This window comes from Danio rerio, chromosome 20 (assembly GCF_049306965.1).
Source record: "Danio rerio strain Tuebingen ecotype United States chromosome 20, GRCz12tu, whole genome shotgun sequence".
NCBI classification, from domain to species: domain Eukaryota; kingdom Metazoa; phylum Chordata; class Actinopteri; order Cypriniformes; family Danionidae; genus Danio; species Danio rerio.
In genome coordinates this window covers 2085001-2100437 of record NC_133195.1, presented here as the reverse complement: position 1 = coordinate 2100437, position 15437 = coordinate 2085001, and the positions used below count along the sequence as shown (strand labels likewise).

At 41.5% G+C, this 15437-nt stretch overlaps 1 protein-coding gene across 9 annotated transcripts in view; it reads right to left on the bottom strand.

The window, feature by feature from the left end:
* lama2 (laminin, alpha 2) overlaps positions 1–15437 on the bottom strand; it is a 389595-nt gene that overhangs the window by 135485 nt on the left and 238673 nt on the right. For 6 of the 9 annotated variants that reach the window (XM_073932092.1, XM_073932094.1, XM_073932096.1 and 3 more), the window contains 5 exon segments: positions 15043–15194; positions 12506–12682; positions 9359–9521; positions 4707–4769; positions 784–896 (listed from right to left, as the gene is read on the bottom strand). The exons of 1 other annotated variant lie outside the window; for it this stretch is intronic. In XM_073932092.1, the coding sequence (XP_073788193.1) occupies positions 784–896; positions 4707–4769; positions 9359–9521; positions 12506–12682; positions 15043–15194 (668 nt within the window). 9 annotated transcript variants of the gene reach the window in all.

Below are 15437 nucleotides of genomic sequence, written 5' to 3'. Positions count from 1 at the left end.
AATAACACACACACATGCATAGACATAAATAAGCACGCACAGACACAAACACACACAAACAGAGAGAGAGACACACACACACACAGAAACACACACGCACAAAAACAAACACACACTCAGATATACACATGCACACACATGCACAGATACACACACACACAGACAGACACAGATATATACACAAATAAACACACACATGCACAGAGATAAATATGCACGCACAGCCGCACACACACACACACACACACACACACAAACACACACACACACACAGATATATATATATATATATATATATATATATATATATATATATATATATATATATATATATATATATATATATATATATATATATACATACACAAACACACACACACACACAGGGACATACACAGACACACAGATATACACATACACAAACAGAGACATACATACACACACACACACACACACACACACACACGTTAGTTATAGTGAGGAAGTTTCATTGTTTTTCTGTCACGTAGACAGATAGTGAATGATAGTGTCTATGGCCTGACCCCAGCCCTAACCCAAACCCAAACCAACCCTCACAGAAACAACTGCACATCCTTACATACTGATAACAACATGTTCTGCATCACTAATTAACACTTTCAATTAGTAAGTATCATTAAATGGCAACACTAGTGGGTTGTTTTAATATCTCACTAAGTAAATGAAGACACTTGAGCCCTCACAAGTATAGCTAAACCAGCACACACACACACAAGGATGTAGATCTTGCCGTCTGACACTCACCTGTTCATCACCTTTCTGTCATCAAACTCAAAGCTCATGTGACTGTTTCTGGACAGACCGAACTGTTTGGCCAGCCCCAGCACTGCAGGCTCCGCCTCTGCTGCGCACGACACCTGCGTGTGATTGGACAGAGCTCGTGTCAATCAAACGCTAAAACATTTCTGACACACAGTTGGACCAATGGAGTTTCACCAAAACACTGGCAACAATTCTCAGTCAGAAAACAGACATGACACACCGATCTGTAACTCTAACAGCAGAAAGCATCACAATATGAAATGGGGGTCGCTGGTTCGCTCACACACACACACACACACACACACACACACACACACACACACACACACACACACACACACTTATACACTACGGCCAATTTACTTAATCAATTCCCCTATAGCGCAGGTGTTTGGACTGTGGGGGAAAGCGGATAACCCGGAGGAAACCCATGCCAACACAGGGACAACATGCTAACTCCACACAGAAGTGCCATTTGGTCAAGCCAGGACTCGATCCAGCGACCTCCATGCTGTAAGGCCACAGTGCTAACCATTGAGCCACTGTGCCTCTTATTAAAAACTGTAATAAGTTGAATAATCTTCAGCATGAACATGTTGGAGCGCTGCTGTACACCGAGCAGCCAGCAGATGGAGACAGAGAATGATTAAATCAATAATGTAATGATTAAATCACACTGAACAGAGCTAAACTGAACTGAACTGAACTTAAACACTAAAACCTGAACCACACTGTTCCAATTACTATGACCATTTATGTGAAGCTGCTTTGACACAATCTACATTGTAAAAGCGCTATACAAATAAAGCTGAATTGAATTGAATTGAATTGATCAACTAATGGACATGCTGCAGCCAATGAGAACACACACACTGCGCACACACACACACATACACACTATATCATGAGCAATCCACTACTCATGAGAGAGAGAAAGCTTTCTGGACAACATTGAGACTTATAAATCTACAGCTCCTCCAAAAACTCAACTGCAGGAACAGAACAAGCAGACCAAAGCAACTATGCACCTGTGTGTGTGTGTGTGTGTGTGTGTGTGTGTGTGTGTGTTGGTGTGAGTGAAAGTGTGTGAATAAGAGTAAGTGTGTAAGTGTATGATGTTCAGGTGGAGTGTAAGTGTGTATGAATCTGTTTTGTGTGAGTATTTTTGTGTTTGTGTGTGTGTGTGTGAGTTTTTGTGTTTGTGTGTGTGTGTGTCTGTGTGTGTGTGTGTGTGTGTGTGGGGGGGGGTTGTTTATGAAAGAGTATGAGTCTGTGTTTGGGTGTGTTTGTTTGTGTGTGTTGGATTGTTTGTGTGTATGAGTTTTTTTTGTGAGTATTTGTGTGTGAGTGTGTGTATAAGTGTTTGTGAGTGTGTATGTGTAAGAGTGTGTGTTTACGTGGGTGTGTATGATTGTGAGTTGATGTATGAGTGTGTATGTGTGTGTAAGAGTGTGAGTGTGTGTAAGAGTATTGGTGTTTAAGTGTGTGTGTGTGCGTGTGTGAGAGTGTATGAGTGTGCGTGTTTCAATGTATGTGTGTGTGAGTTAGTGTATAAGTGTGTATTAGTTTGTTTCTGTGAGTATGTGTGTGTGTGTGTGTGTGTGTGTGTGTGATTGTGAGTTGGTGTATAGCGCGTATGAGTGTGTATGAGTGTTTTTGTGTGAATATTTGTGTGTGAGTGTGTGTATAAGTGTTTGTGAGTGTGTGTGTGTAAGAGTGTGTGTTTACGTGGGTGTGTATGATTGTGAGTTGGTGTATGAGTGTGTATGTGCATGTGTATGTAAGAGTGTGAGTGTGTGCAAGAGTATTGGTGTTTAAGTGTGTGTGTGTGTGTGTGCGTGTGTGTGAGAGTGTATGAGTGTGCGTGTTTAAATGTATGTGTGTGTGAGTTAGTGTATAGGTGTGTATTAGTTTGTTTCTGTGAGTGTGTGTGTGTGTGTGTGTGTGATTGTGAGTTGGTGTATAGCGCGTATGAGTGTGTATGAGTGTTTTTGTGTGAATATTTGTGTGTGAGTGTGTGTATAAGTGTTTGTGAGTGTGTGTGCAAGAGTGTGTGTTTACGTGGGTGTGTATGATTGTGAGTTGGTGTATGAGTGTGTATGTGCATGTGTATGTAAGAGTGTGAGTGTGTGCAAGAGTATTGGTGTTTAAGTGTGTGTGTGTGTGTGTGTGTGCGTGTATGTGAGAGTGTATGAGTGTGCGTGTTTAAATGTATGTGTGTGTGAGTTAGTGTATAGGTGTGTATTAGTTTGTTTCTGTGAGTGTGTGTGTGTGTGTGTGTGTGATTGTGAGTTGGTGTATAGCGCGTATGAGTGTGTATGAGTGTTTTTGTGTGAATATTTGTGTGTGAGTGTGTGTATAAGTGTGTGAGTGTGTGTAAGAGTGTGTGTTTACGTGGGTGTGTATGATTGTCAGTTGGTGTATGAGTGTGTGTGTGTGTGAGAGAGTGTATGAGTGTGCGTGTTTAAATGTATGTGTGTGTGAGTTAGTGTATAAGTGTGTATTAGTTTGTTTCTGTGAGTATTTGTGTGTATGCATGTGTGTGTGTGTGTGTGTGTAAGGGTATCAGCGTGTGTGTTTAACTGTGTGTTGGTATATGAGCGTGTTTGTGTGTGGTGTGTACAAGTGAGTGTGTGTATGATTGTAAGTGATATGTGTGTATGAGAGTGCTTTTGTGTGTGAGTGTGTGTATATGTGTGTGTATGTAAGAGTGTGAGTGTTTGTCTGTATGAGTGTGTGTTTACGTGGGTGTGTATGATTGTAAGTTGGTGTATGAGTGTGTATGTGCATGTGTATGTAAGAGTGTGAGTGTGTGCAAGAGTATTGGTGTTTAAGTGTGTGTGTGTGTGTGTGTGTGCGTGTATGTGAGAGTGTATGAGTGTGCGTGTTTAAATGTATGTGTGTGTGAGTTAGTGTATAGGTGTGTATTAGTTTGTTTCTGTGAGTGTGTGTGTGTGTGTGTGTGTGATTGTGAGTTGGTGTATAGCGCGTATGAGTGTGTATGAGTTTTTTTGTGTGAATATTTGTGTGTGAGTGTGTGTATAAGTGTGTGAGTGTGTGTAAGAGTGTGTGTTTACGTGGGTGTGTATGATTGTGAGTTGGTGTATGAGTGTGTATGTGCATGTGTGTGTAAGAGTGTGAGTGTGTGTAAGAGTATTGGTGTTTAAGTGTGTGTAAGAATATTGGTGTTTAAGTGTGTGTGTGTGTGTGTGCGTGTGTGAGAGTGTATGAATGTGCGTGTTTCAATGTATGTGTGTGTGACTAAGTGTATAAGTGTGTATTAGTTTGTTTCTGTGAGTATGTGTGTGTGTGTGTGTGTGTGTGATTGTGAGTTGGTGTATAGCGCGTATGAGTGTGTATGAGTTTTTTTGTGTGAATATTTGTGTGTGAGTGTGTGTATAAGTGTGTGAGTGTGTGTAAGAGTGTGTGTTTACGTGGGTGTGTATGATTGTGAGTTGGTGTATGAGTGTGTGTGTGTGTATGAATGTGCGTGTTTAAATGTATTTGTGTGTGAATTAGTTTATTAGTGTGTATTAGTTTGTTTCTGTGAGTATTTGTGTGTGTGAGTGTGTGTGATCATACAGCCTAACTGCGTATGAGTGTTTTTGTGCGAGTGTGAGTATTTGTGTGTGTAAGGGTATCAGCGTGTGTTTAAGTGTGTGTTGGTATATGAGCGTGTTTGTGTGTGGTGTGTACAAGTGAGTGTGTGTATGATTGTACGTGATATGTGTGTATGAGAGTGCTTTTGTGTGTGAGTGTGTGTATATGTGTGTGTATGTAAGAGTGGGAGTGTTTGTCTGTATGAGTGTGCGTCTGTGCATATATATATATATGTGTGTGTGTGTATGTGTGTGTGTGTGGGTGTGTGGGTGTGTGCGCGTGCGTGCGTATGAGCAGGTGAGTACCGCGGGCTCTTTGACACTGGTGGGTGTGTCTGTGATGGGCTTGGCTTCGGCAAGGGGTGTGGCCTAAGAGCAGCAGAAAGACAGAAGAGCTCAGGTGAAACATCACACACACACACACACAAACACAGCAGTCATTATTACAGCACAGAAGCATGATGATGCATTAATTAAGGAGAAGGGAAAAGATTAGTTACCTTATTTAACCTAGTTAAGTAAATATCACTTTAAGCTGAATACTAGTATATTGAACAATATCTAGTCCCCTTATTTACTGTCGTCATGGCAAAGATAAAAGAAATCAGTTATTGGAAATTAAATATGACTACTATTATGTTTAAAAGTGTGTTAAACGTCACTCTGGAAATATCTGAAACGTCACAGAAGAGCTAATCATCTTGTCTTCACCTGTCTTGCTAAGTAACCCATTAATCCACCTGAGCAAAATGAGACGCTTCCTCTTTTCAGTGTGTGTTGGAGTATAGCGTGTGCTCTTATATGGAGGACAGAGCAGCTGATGTGATGAATGAGAAACATTGAGCCGTCAGCGCCGAGCGGGGAGACCGCAGGACTGCTAATGCTGTTAGCTGTTAGCGCTGTCGGCTGAACAGGAGATCTGTGTTTGACTAGCACGCTCTCCTCTTCTTCAGCTCATCCAGCAGGCTAATGGTGTGGAAAACTGCTTCAGTCTCACTGGGATCAGTTCAGCGCGGCTTCACTCTCGCAGAATAACACACTCAGAGACTGCAGGTGCGTCCCAAATCACACACTTGTGCACTATTCTATGCCGTTTTGGAGTGTATATGGTATAAGCAGCGCATTTATACTGACAACTCTAAAAGTGGTAAGTGGGCAAGCTATTAATGAGAGGGAGGGGCTACTGATGAAAGAGAGGAACGGCTGATGAAGAGGAGGAGCTGATTATAAAGAGGAGGTGCTTATGATGAAAGAGAGGAGCTTTTAATAAAGGGGAGGAGTTGATTATGATGAGGAGGTGCTTATGATGAAGGAGAGAAGCTGTTAATGAAGGGGAGGAGTTTCTGGTGAAGGGGAGGAGCTCATTGTGAAGGGGAGGTGCTAAAGATGAAGGGGGAAGTTTCTGATGAATGGGAGGAGCTGATGGTGGGGGGGTTCTGATTAATGACAGTAGCAGCTGATGATGAAGGGGAGGAGCTGATTATGAGAACGAGGTGCTGATGATGAAGAAGAGGAGCTGTTAATGAAGGGGAGGAGTTTCTGGTGAAGGGGAGGAGCTCAGTATGAAGGGAAGGGGCTGATTATGAAGAGGAGGTGCTGATGATGGAGAGGAGCTGTTAATGAAGGGGAGGAGTTTCTGGTGAAGAGGAGGAGCTCATTATGAAGGGGAGGTGCTAATGATGAAGGGGAGGAGCGGCTGATGAATGAGAGGTGCTGATGATGAAGGGGAGGTGCTGATGATGAAGGGGAGGAGCGGCTGATGAATGAGAGGTGCTGATGATGAAGGGGAGAAGCTGCTGATGATTAAGAGGAGAAGCTGATTATAAAGAGGAGGAGCTTTTAATAAAGGGGAGGAGTTGATTCTGATGAGGAGGTTCTTATGATGAAGGAGAGGAGCTGTTAATGAAGGGGAAGGGTTTCTGGTAATGGGGAGGAGATCATTGTGAAGGGGAGGTGCTAAAGATGAAGGGGGAAGTTTCTGATGAATGGGAGGAGCTGATGGTGGGGGGGGTTTGATTAATGACAGTAGCAGCTGATGATGAAGGGGAGGAGCTGATTATGAGAACGAGGTGCTGATGATGAAGAAGAGGAGCTGTTAATGAAGGGGAGGAGTTTCTGGTGAAGGGGAGGAGCTCAGTATGAAGGGAAGGGGCTGATTATGAAGAGGAGGTGCTGATGATGGAGAGGAGCTGTTAATGAAGGGGAGGAGTTTCTGGTGAAGAGGAGGAGCTCATTATGAAGGGGAGGTGCTAATGATGAAGGGGAGAAGCGGCTGATGAATGAGAGGTGCTGATGATGAAGGGGAGGAGCTGATGATGAAGGGGAGAAGCTGCTGATGATTAAGGGGAGGAGCTGATTATAAAGAGGAGCTGCTGATTATGAAAGGGAGGTGCTTATTAATAAAGGAAGGAGCTAATGATTAAGGGGAGGAGTTTTGTCGAAGGTGAGGTGCTAAAGATGAAGGGGAGGAGCTGCTGATGATTTAGGGGAGGAGCTGATTATTTAAGGGAGGTGCTGATGATGCAAGAGAGGAGCTGTTAAAGAAGAGGAGGAGCTGATTATGAAGGGAAGGAGTTTGTGGTGAAGGGGAGGGACTCATTATGATGGGGAGGTGCTAATGATGAAGGGGAGGAGCGGCTGATGAATGAGAGGTGCTGATGATGAAGGGGAGGAGCTGCTGATGATTAAGGGGAGGAGCTGATTATAAAGAGGAGCTGCTGGTTATGAAAGAGAGGTGCTGATTATGAAGGGGAGGAGCTGATGATTAAGGGGAGGAGTTTTCGTTAAGGGTGAGGTGCTAAAGATGAAGGGGAGGAGCTGCTGATGATTTAGGGGAGGAGCTGATTATTTAGGGGAGGTGCTGATGATGCAAGAGAGGAGCTGTTAATGAAGGGGAGGAGCTGATTATGAAGGGGAGGTGCTGATGATGAAAGAGAGGAGCTGTTAATGAAGGGGAGGGGCTTATTATAAGGAGGAGGTGCTACTGATGAAGGGGAGGAGCTGTTGATGAATGAGAGGTGCTGGTGATGAAGGGGGAGTTGCTGATGAATGGGAGGAGCTAATGAGGAAGCGGAGGGGTTTCTGATGATGGAGAGTGGCTGCTGATGATGAAGGGGAGGAGCTGATTATGAAGAGGAGGTGCTGATTATGAAGGGGAGGAGCTGATGATGAAGAGAAGGAGTTTCTGGTAAAGGGGGTGCTAAAGATGAAGAGGAGAAGCTTATTGTAAAGAGGAGCTGCTGATGATGAAGGGGAGGAGTTTCTGGTGAAGGGTAGGTGCTAAAGATAAAGGGGAGGAGCTGCTGATGATAAAGGGGAGGAGCTGACTATGAAGAGGAGGAGCTGATGATGAAGGGGAGATGCTGATTATGAAGTGGAGGAGCTGCTGATAAATGAGTGGTGCTGATGATGAGGAGGGCAGTTTCTGATGCTGTTGATGAAGGGGAGGAGTTTCGGGTGAAGGGGAGGAGCTGCTGATGAATATTTCTGATGAATTAGAGGAGATGATGAAAAGAAAGAGTTTCTGATAATTGGGAGGAGCTGATTATAAGGGGCAGGGGCTGTTTATTAAGGGAAGGAGCTGCTGATGTAGGGGAGGGGCTTATTATGAAGAGGAGGAGCTACTGATGAAGCGGAGAAGCTCATTATAAAGTGGAGAAACTGCTAATGAAGGAGATGATCTCATTATGAAGGGGAAGAGCAACTGATGAAGAGGAGAAGCTGTTAATGAAGAGAGGGGGCTACTGATGATGGGAAGATTATGAAGGGGTGGGGCAGATGATAAAGGGGAGGAGCTGATAGTGAAGGGGAGAAGAGGTGCTACTGATGATATGGAGGAGCTGAGGATGATGACGAGGGGCATAAATTTCAGAGCTGAGGAGCTACTTATCATGGGGAGGGACTGTTGATGAAGGGGAGGAGCCAATTATGAAGGGGAGGAGCTACTGATGAAGAGTTTGAGCTGATGATGAAAGAGAGGAGCGTCTGATAAAGGGGAGGAGCTGATGAAAAAGAAGAGGAGCTATCAGGCCCTGAGGTTGGATAATTTTATTTCGTTTGGATTGTGAAAACAAAATTCGGTCCCACTTTATATTAAGTGGCCTTAACTAATATGTACTTACACAGGAATTAATAGTTTGTTACAATGTACTAATTGTGTAAATACATGTATTTACTGTGTACTTATGCTTGATTAAATACATGTAATTACATCTGTAAATAACTTTTGTAATTACATTTGTAAATACACTGTTGACCATCCCCACATCTTAACCCACCCTTAAACCTACCCATCACCAAACCTGTCCATAACCCAACCTCAATCCCAACTCAAAAGCACCACAAGTGTTCTCAAATACATTATAAACACAGTAAGTACATTGTATTTATTTTTTTGATGTAAGTACATGGTAGTTAAGGACACTTAATATAAAGTGGGACCCAAAATTCTCCTACGTAAGGGATTATGCTGCCTCCTGATGGGGAATGCAGTTGTACTTAACTGCAATTTGGTAAAAATTTGGTCATTTATTTTACAAGTTTGGCAACCGTTAAACATCGATTGGGAAAGGGTTTAAAGTAATGTTTAAGTATTCATTTAAACTCATACTACACAGCCGAGTGTATAAGTGCATAGTGTAAAGTGTGCCATTTAGGATGCAACTTGTGTCCCAATCCTCATGTACTCAGGGCTAGATTTAGTCTTTTGAGGGCCCTAAGCAATTCTATGGGACCATGGGGTCCATCGCGTCAAATATGCACCCTCTGTATTTTTATTTTATTGTAATTTATCCATGAAAATTGCCTCGATTAATCCCCCTGCCCTACTCAAAACACCTTTTTCAGCAGATTAACATGCACTTATTAATTGTTCACCTAAAAATAACAATGTGTGCTATCAAAATAAACAATATAAAGTTTAATTGCACACTAAAGTGTGTGTGTGTATGTGTACGTACAGTGGAGGCTGGAGCTGGTGGAGGACGAACTGCTTCTGCTGGTGTAGGCGGAGCCTCTTCCTTTTCCACCTCCTCAAGAGGCGGAGCTGGGGCCGGGGCCAGGTCAGGGCAGTGGCCAATCTCTGCATTCTCAAAGGCCACAGGCTGGGAGAAGTCCACCGGGCTGTTTCATTGACACACACAACACACACAGCGCACTTGAGGAGAGCCTGACACTACGACTCCAATCAGGTGAATAATGAACACGCTCACCAGCAAGGACACACTCATTTAAAAGAGTCTGGCGGAGGGCAGCGCTCTGGTGCAAAAGACACACACAGCCCACTGGCAGAGATTCATACTCCTCATTAGAGCAAGAAAAACTGCGATTATTAATGTCACACGGCGTTTAGCTCATGACGGCAGCTCATAACTGCACTGGAAGGAAAACAAGACCTTTAATCTACAGCCACGGGAGGCTGGAAGAAATGGGTCAATGTTTACAGCGTGTTCGCACAGTCACCGCAGCACAACACACTCCTGAACGGCGCTCTGCAGGTCAATGCATTTATCTCCAGCTGTTAAAGGTGACCTCTAGAAGCTGGAAAGCCCTGCGAGCGTACACGCCGTACTGTTATCTGTTTAATAGAGAGCGCTGACTGTACTGTTAGAGCAAATCTGCAGATAAGACTGAAGGGGAAAACAAGCGTCGCCAGTCAAGATGTTGGCCAAACTAACGCTTGAATCCGTTCTGAAATCCTTTTGTCTCTTTCATGTGCTTTATAATCATGATATGACATATCTTGAATATAAATTTAAATTATAGATTTAAATATGAATATATATATATATATATATATATATATATATATATATATATAAATATAAATATAGATTTTATGCATGCTTATGATGCATGCAAAAGATGACATCGTTTGAGATGTCTTTGTTATGACAACTTGCCAAACGAATACAGTTGAAACCAGTTTACATACACTGTATAAAAAGGCGCATAACCATTTTTAAAAAAGTCAGATGTTAATGTGACTAAACTGTTTCTCTTTTAGGTAAGTTAGGATGATCAAACTTGTTTCTGTTCTGCTTAATAGCAGAATAATGAGAGAGATTTTTTTGAGAAATTGTTATAGATTTTCTTGAAAGTCAAGTTTACACACACACACACACACACACACACACACACACACACACACACACACACACACACACACACACACACACACACACACACACACACACAGATGATGATGTCAATGTTTTGGAAGATTCTGATTGGTTAATTGACAACATTTGAGTTAATGTGAGGCACAACTGTAGAATAGTATTGAAGGAAAAGCTCAAACACACTGCTTCCTTGTGTGACAGCATGGGAAAAACAGCAAGCCAGAATCAACAAGAATGCCAGATTATTAAAAAATAACAAGGAAATGTGTGTAAACTTTTGACTGTCTAGAAATTAATAAAAAATTCTCAAATAAAATAAATCATCTCATTCTTCTGACATTTAGCAAATTTAAATCATTTAGGTAATCCTAACAGATCTAAAATAGTAAACATTTGGTATGATTTACCGTCAGACGTTTAAAAAAAATGGTTATGTTCTTTATTTAGAGTGTATGCAAACTTCTAGTTTTAACTGTACATCCTAACATATCTTTCTCTTTGTTATAATAACTTGGAATTATCAAGACTACATAACGTGTCATAAATCTGTCATAAACATGATTGTCATGAGGCCATTATAATTGTCATGAATTTTAAAACAGCATCATTAATCTTTTTCTTGACCTTATCTACAGCGGTACAAAATACATTCATCATTAAAATGTCTCTAAATGTAATTAAATATTGACGTCACTGTTATAAAATTATTTGTCAGCGTATTGGCACATTTACTGAGGAATTTTAATGACAAATTAATTTTGTTTCTACTGAAAAAAAAAGTATTTGGAAAAGTATTCATAACTGTCATGTTCACCAGCGAACAACCACCAGATGTCGCTGGTAAACACTCACTCATAAAACTACATATCTGCCTTCTTCTGGACTACATATGCATACATGCACTTCTCCTAGACACTCACGCCTGCTCACTCATCCAGCTTGATTACATTTGCACACCTGAGGCCTTTCAGAGACTGATTGACACACACTATTTAAGCCACACATTCACCCCTTCAGTTGGCCGAGTCTTGTTCACTGTAAAGTAGCATTACAACGCGTTTTCCTTGTCTTGTGTTCCTGTGTTTTGAACCTAGCCTTGTTTATTTAGTTATCCTTGTCTGCCGCCTGCCTTTTGACCTCTTGCTTGTTAAATTGACTACGATTCTGGATTGTCCTCACACACCTGTTTGCTCCCGTATTGACCACTGCTTGCCTAACTGTGAATCAACCTGCATATTGGATCCTACCTTCTGTTGTGGTGTTACTCCCCGGCGTTACAATAACACATTTATAATGGCCTCACGACAATCATGTTGTCTCTTAATTTCTGACAAAATCCAAGTATTACTTATTGGGCCAAAATCCTGTACACAGCAGATTTTACAACTCGACCTGCAATTAGAGCGATACAAAGTTAGTATTAGCGCTACTGTAAAAGATCTGGGTGTATATTAGACAGCAACTTAGCTTTTGTTTACAAAAAACAACCTTGTTTCATTTCAGAAATATTGCTAATTTATGAAGCATGCTATTCATCTCAGATGCAGAAAAGCTAGTCCATGCTTTTATGACCTCTAGATAAGATTACTGTAATGCTCTGCTTGCTGGTTGCCCAGCATCCTCTATTAATAAACTTCTGCTAGTACAAAATGCAGCAGCCAGAGTTCTTACCAGGTCTAGAAAATATGATATCACTCCAGTTTTATCTTCCTTACACTGGCTGCCTGTTAAGCTCTGTATTGATTATAAAATATCGCTTCTTACCTATAAAGCTTTAAATAATCTAGCTCCTGTTTATCAAACCAACCCTCTGTCTCGCTACAATCCAACCCTCTATTTAATATCTCAAAACTCTGGGTTTCTGGTCGTTCCCAGAATATCAAAGTCCACCAAAGGAGGTCTAGTCTTCTCATTTATTTACTTTTTTTGTATGAACTATCCCTTTCAAGCATTCATTTCTGAACTGTGTGAGGAGTATAGACTTACACAGTGTTGATCAGGAGGTTCCAGATGCAGCCCTCGAACGGCACGCTGGGCCTGTGGACGCCGGTTTGTACATCAGGCGGGATTCCTCCGATGAAGAGGCGGTGGATGTTGAGTGGGAGGTCGTTGGGTAAGGGCTGCTGCACCAGCGGCTCCTCGTCCACCTGCACAGTGAAGGATCTGCACAAACACACCATCTGTGAGATACTCGAGACACAAGCTGAACGCATGACCATTAGCATATGCATCTGTTTCTATTGAGAATCACGTCTTGTTTAACCAATGGTCTTAAAGGAAAACTTCAAAGGCAGAGATGCTGATAAAGATTTGCATTAAGGTTACATGAAAGTCCTTTTAATCCAAAATGTGTTGCACTGCAGAGATTTATAGATGAACTGTTCCTTTAAGCCAAACAACTGTACAAATACTCATTATTTTTTGGGCCCCATCATACACCCAGCACAATGTGTTGCAAGGCGTGACGCGATTGTTGTTTGCTAGTTTCAGCTTGGTGTAAGAGTCGCCACGCTGTTTAAATAGCAAATCCATTTGGGCTTATATGTGCACCTATAGACATTCTGGTCTAAAAAGGAAGGCGTTCTGAGGTGCATTGATGGCGGGTTGCTATTTTGAGAAACTATTTTTCAATAGACCAGAACAAAGCTGGTCTATTATCTAGCGCAGAGCGCGTTAGTTGTGCAACTCGCTTACACACTGCTTAATACACACAAGATGTAGAGCAATACGCAAATATCTTTACATATGAAAAAATTTAAATGTTAAGGATATATATAGGATATAATAAGGATATATATAGAATATAAATATAAAGGATTAAAATATTACAAAACATATTATTTTCTAGCCTACATAAATATAAAAACCCCACCTCTATGCCTTCTTCATCTTGGGAGGCTTTTTCAGTTCATTCATAACAATTTGCTTTTGTATAATGTTATTATTATTATCAGTATTATTTATTATCTGCATATTTATGTTTGTTTTAATAAAAACAAGCTTAGATTTGTCCACCTGTCAGGTTTTAGACCATATGGGGCACAGCATGTGTATCAGAAACCCACAATTTTGAACACACTTGGTTGTTATTGTTCATTTATTCATTTGCTGGAAATTAGAACGGAATTTAAAAATAGTTTTAAAACAAATCTTTGCGTTTAACAAACAAAATTAATTATTTATAGGCTAATTGATGTCTGTGCGTAAAGGTTTCCCTATCCACGAGAGCGAAAGTGAAAGTTAATTCATCTCTCATTCGTGCTGTAGATGCTCTGTTTAACTGTTTTCTTGCTTGTGAAATACTCAGTTTTTCCACTTACACTTACTTTACTTCATGTAAATGGCAAATGCACCATGGCGCGATGCAACTGGCTCTTAAAGGGAATGGTAGATGAGACTCTGATTGGTTTATTCTTAAAACACACCTATAACTCATTAAGAGAATAAGCTCAACCCTTTTAGACCATGCGCCACTGCACAAAGCAGATTTTTCTGTCCTTAAATTAGCAAAAGTGGTTTCTGACACGCCCTAAAAACGTTTGTGCCCTGCGCTGTGCACTTTGCCCATGGGCCGTCAAAATAGAGCCCTTTGACTCAAAGCATGAAAAATACCATACTATGTTTGCAGATATTTAAGATCTCCAAAATGAGACTCAGATTCAGAGTTCCACATGAGGTGGTTCTTAATTAGCAAATAATGTTATTATTACAAGTGTAAACATTAGGTGAGCAGGTTACATTGTAACACTGTGAAGAGATTTGCAGTGATGAGCAATTTGGCTGTTTGCACCAGACGAAACGCGACAGAAATGTAAATACAGCCATTCAGAAGCACAGAATAGTGCACTCACTGCACTCCGGTAAAATAATAAGATTTATAATCTAATGAATACATATTAAACCTCTTTAACATGATTAAATGTAGATGCTGAATCACTGATATGTGTTGGTTTTAGTTCTAGAGTTCAATTTCAGACGGTTTATTTTATTTTCCAGATCTGAGCTGAACTATCTGCTGCTGCTTTCAGTAGTATGGTAATAAATGTGATGTAAAATAACATTCACACTCACATTATTAGCATTTAGCACTGAATAAAGCTCATGAGGTGCACCTGAGCTGATCATGGTCAGTTTTCTGTTGTTCAGCTGTGAGAAACAGAAGCCGTTTCTAATATATAAATTGCAGGTGTTGTTAGGACAAAACTCCAGCCTTAAATCAGCCTAAAATCAGCCTTTAGGCTTGCTTCTGTTGGTGTCATCAATCTGGCAACCTGCACTTGCATGTGTTTTAAACCAGACGTGCAATACCTAGTCGAACCATGGGGTGTCAAACTTACATACTGCAAGACCATCTTACAAAACGCATGGCAGACAGTAGGAGAAGGGTCTGGCTGCAGACCGGGTGCACATGCAAGCTGAGACTGCATGCAATGTTTTTAATCCATACACCTAACTCCGCCCCTCACACTGTTGAGTGAATGTGTTGAAGATTGCATGTGTAAGACTAGACAGAGGACACTTACGCTCCCGGGAGCCTCTGGATGCGCAGTGAGTGCTCTCGGCCATCATGCAGGATTCCCTGATCTGGTTTTCGGAAAACTCTGCGAGGGTTTCTGGAGCCGGTGAACACCAGCACCTCCAGTGCCCCTTTACTGAGCTGCACAGAGAGGAAGGGCTGCAGACACACACACACACACACACACACACACACACACACACACACACACACACACACACACACACACACACACACACACACACACAGTCATTTAAGACTAACACTTTTTAAAATAACACAGATATAAACACAAAAAAACTCAAATAATTATCTCTGAGCCGGTCGTGACAGAACCTTGCTTCTTCATAAAGGAAGCCTCCTAAAACATGACGGTGGCACACACTGAGGCGTATATTGTGA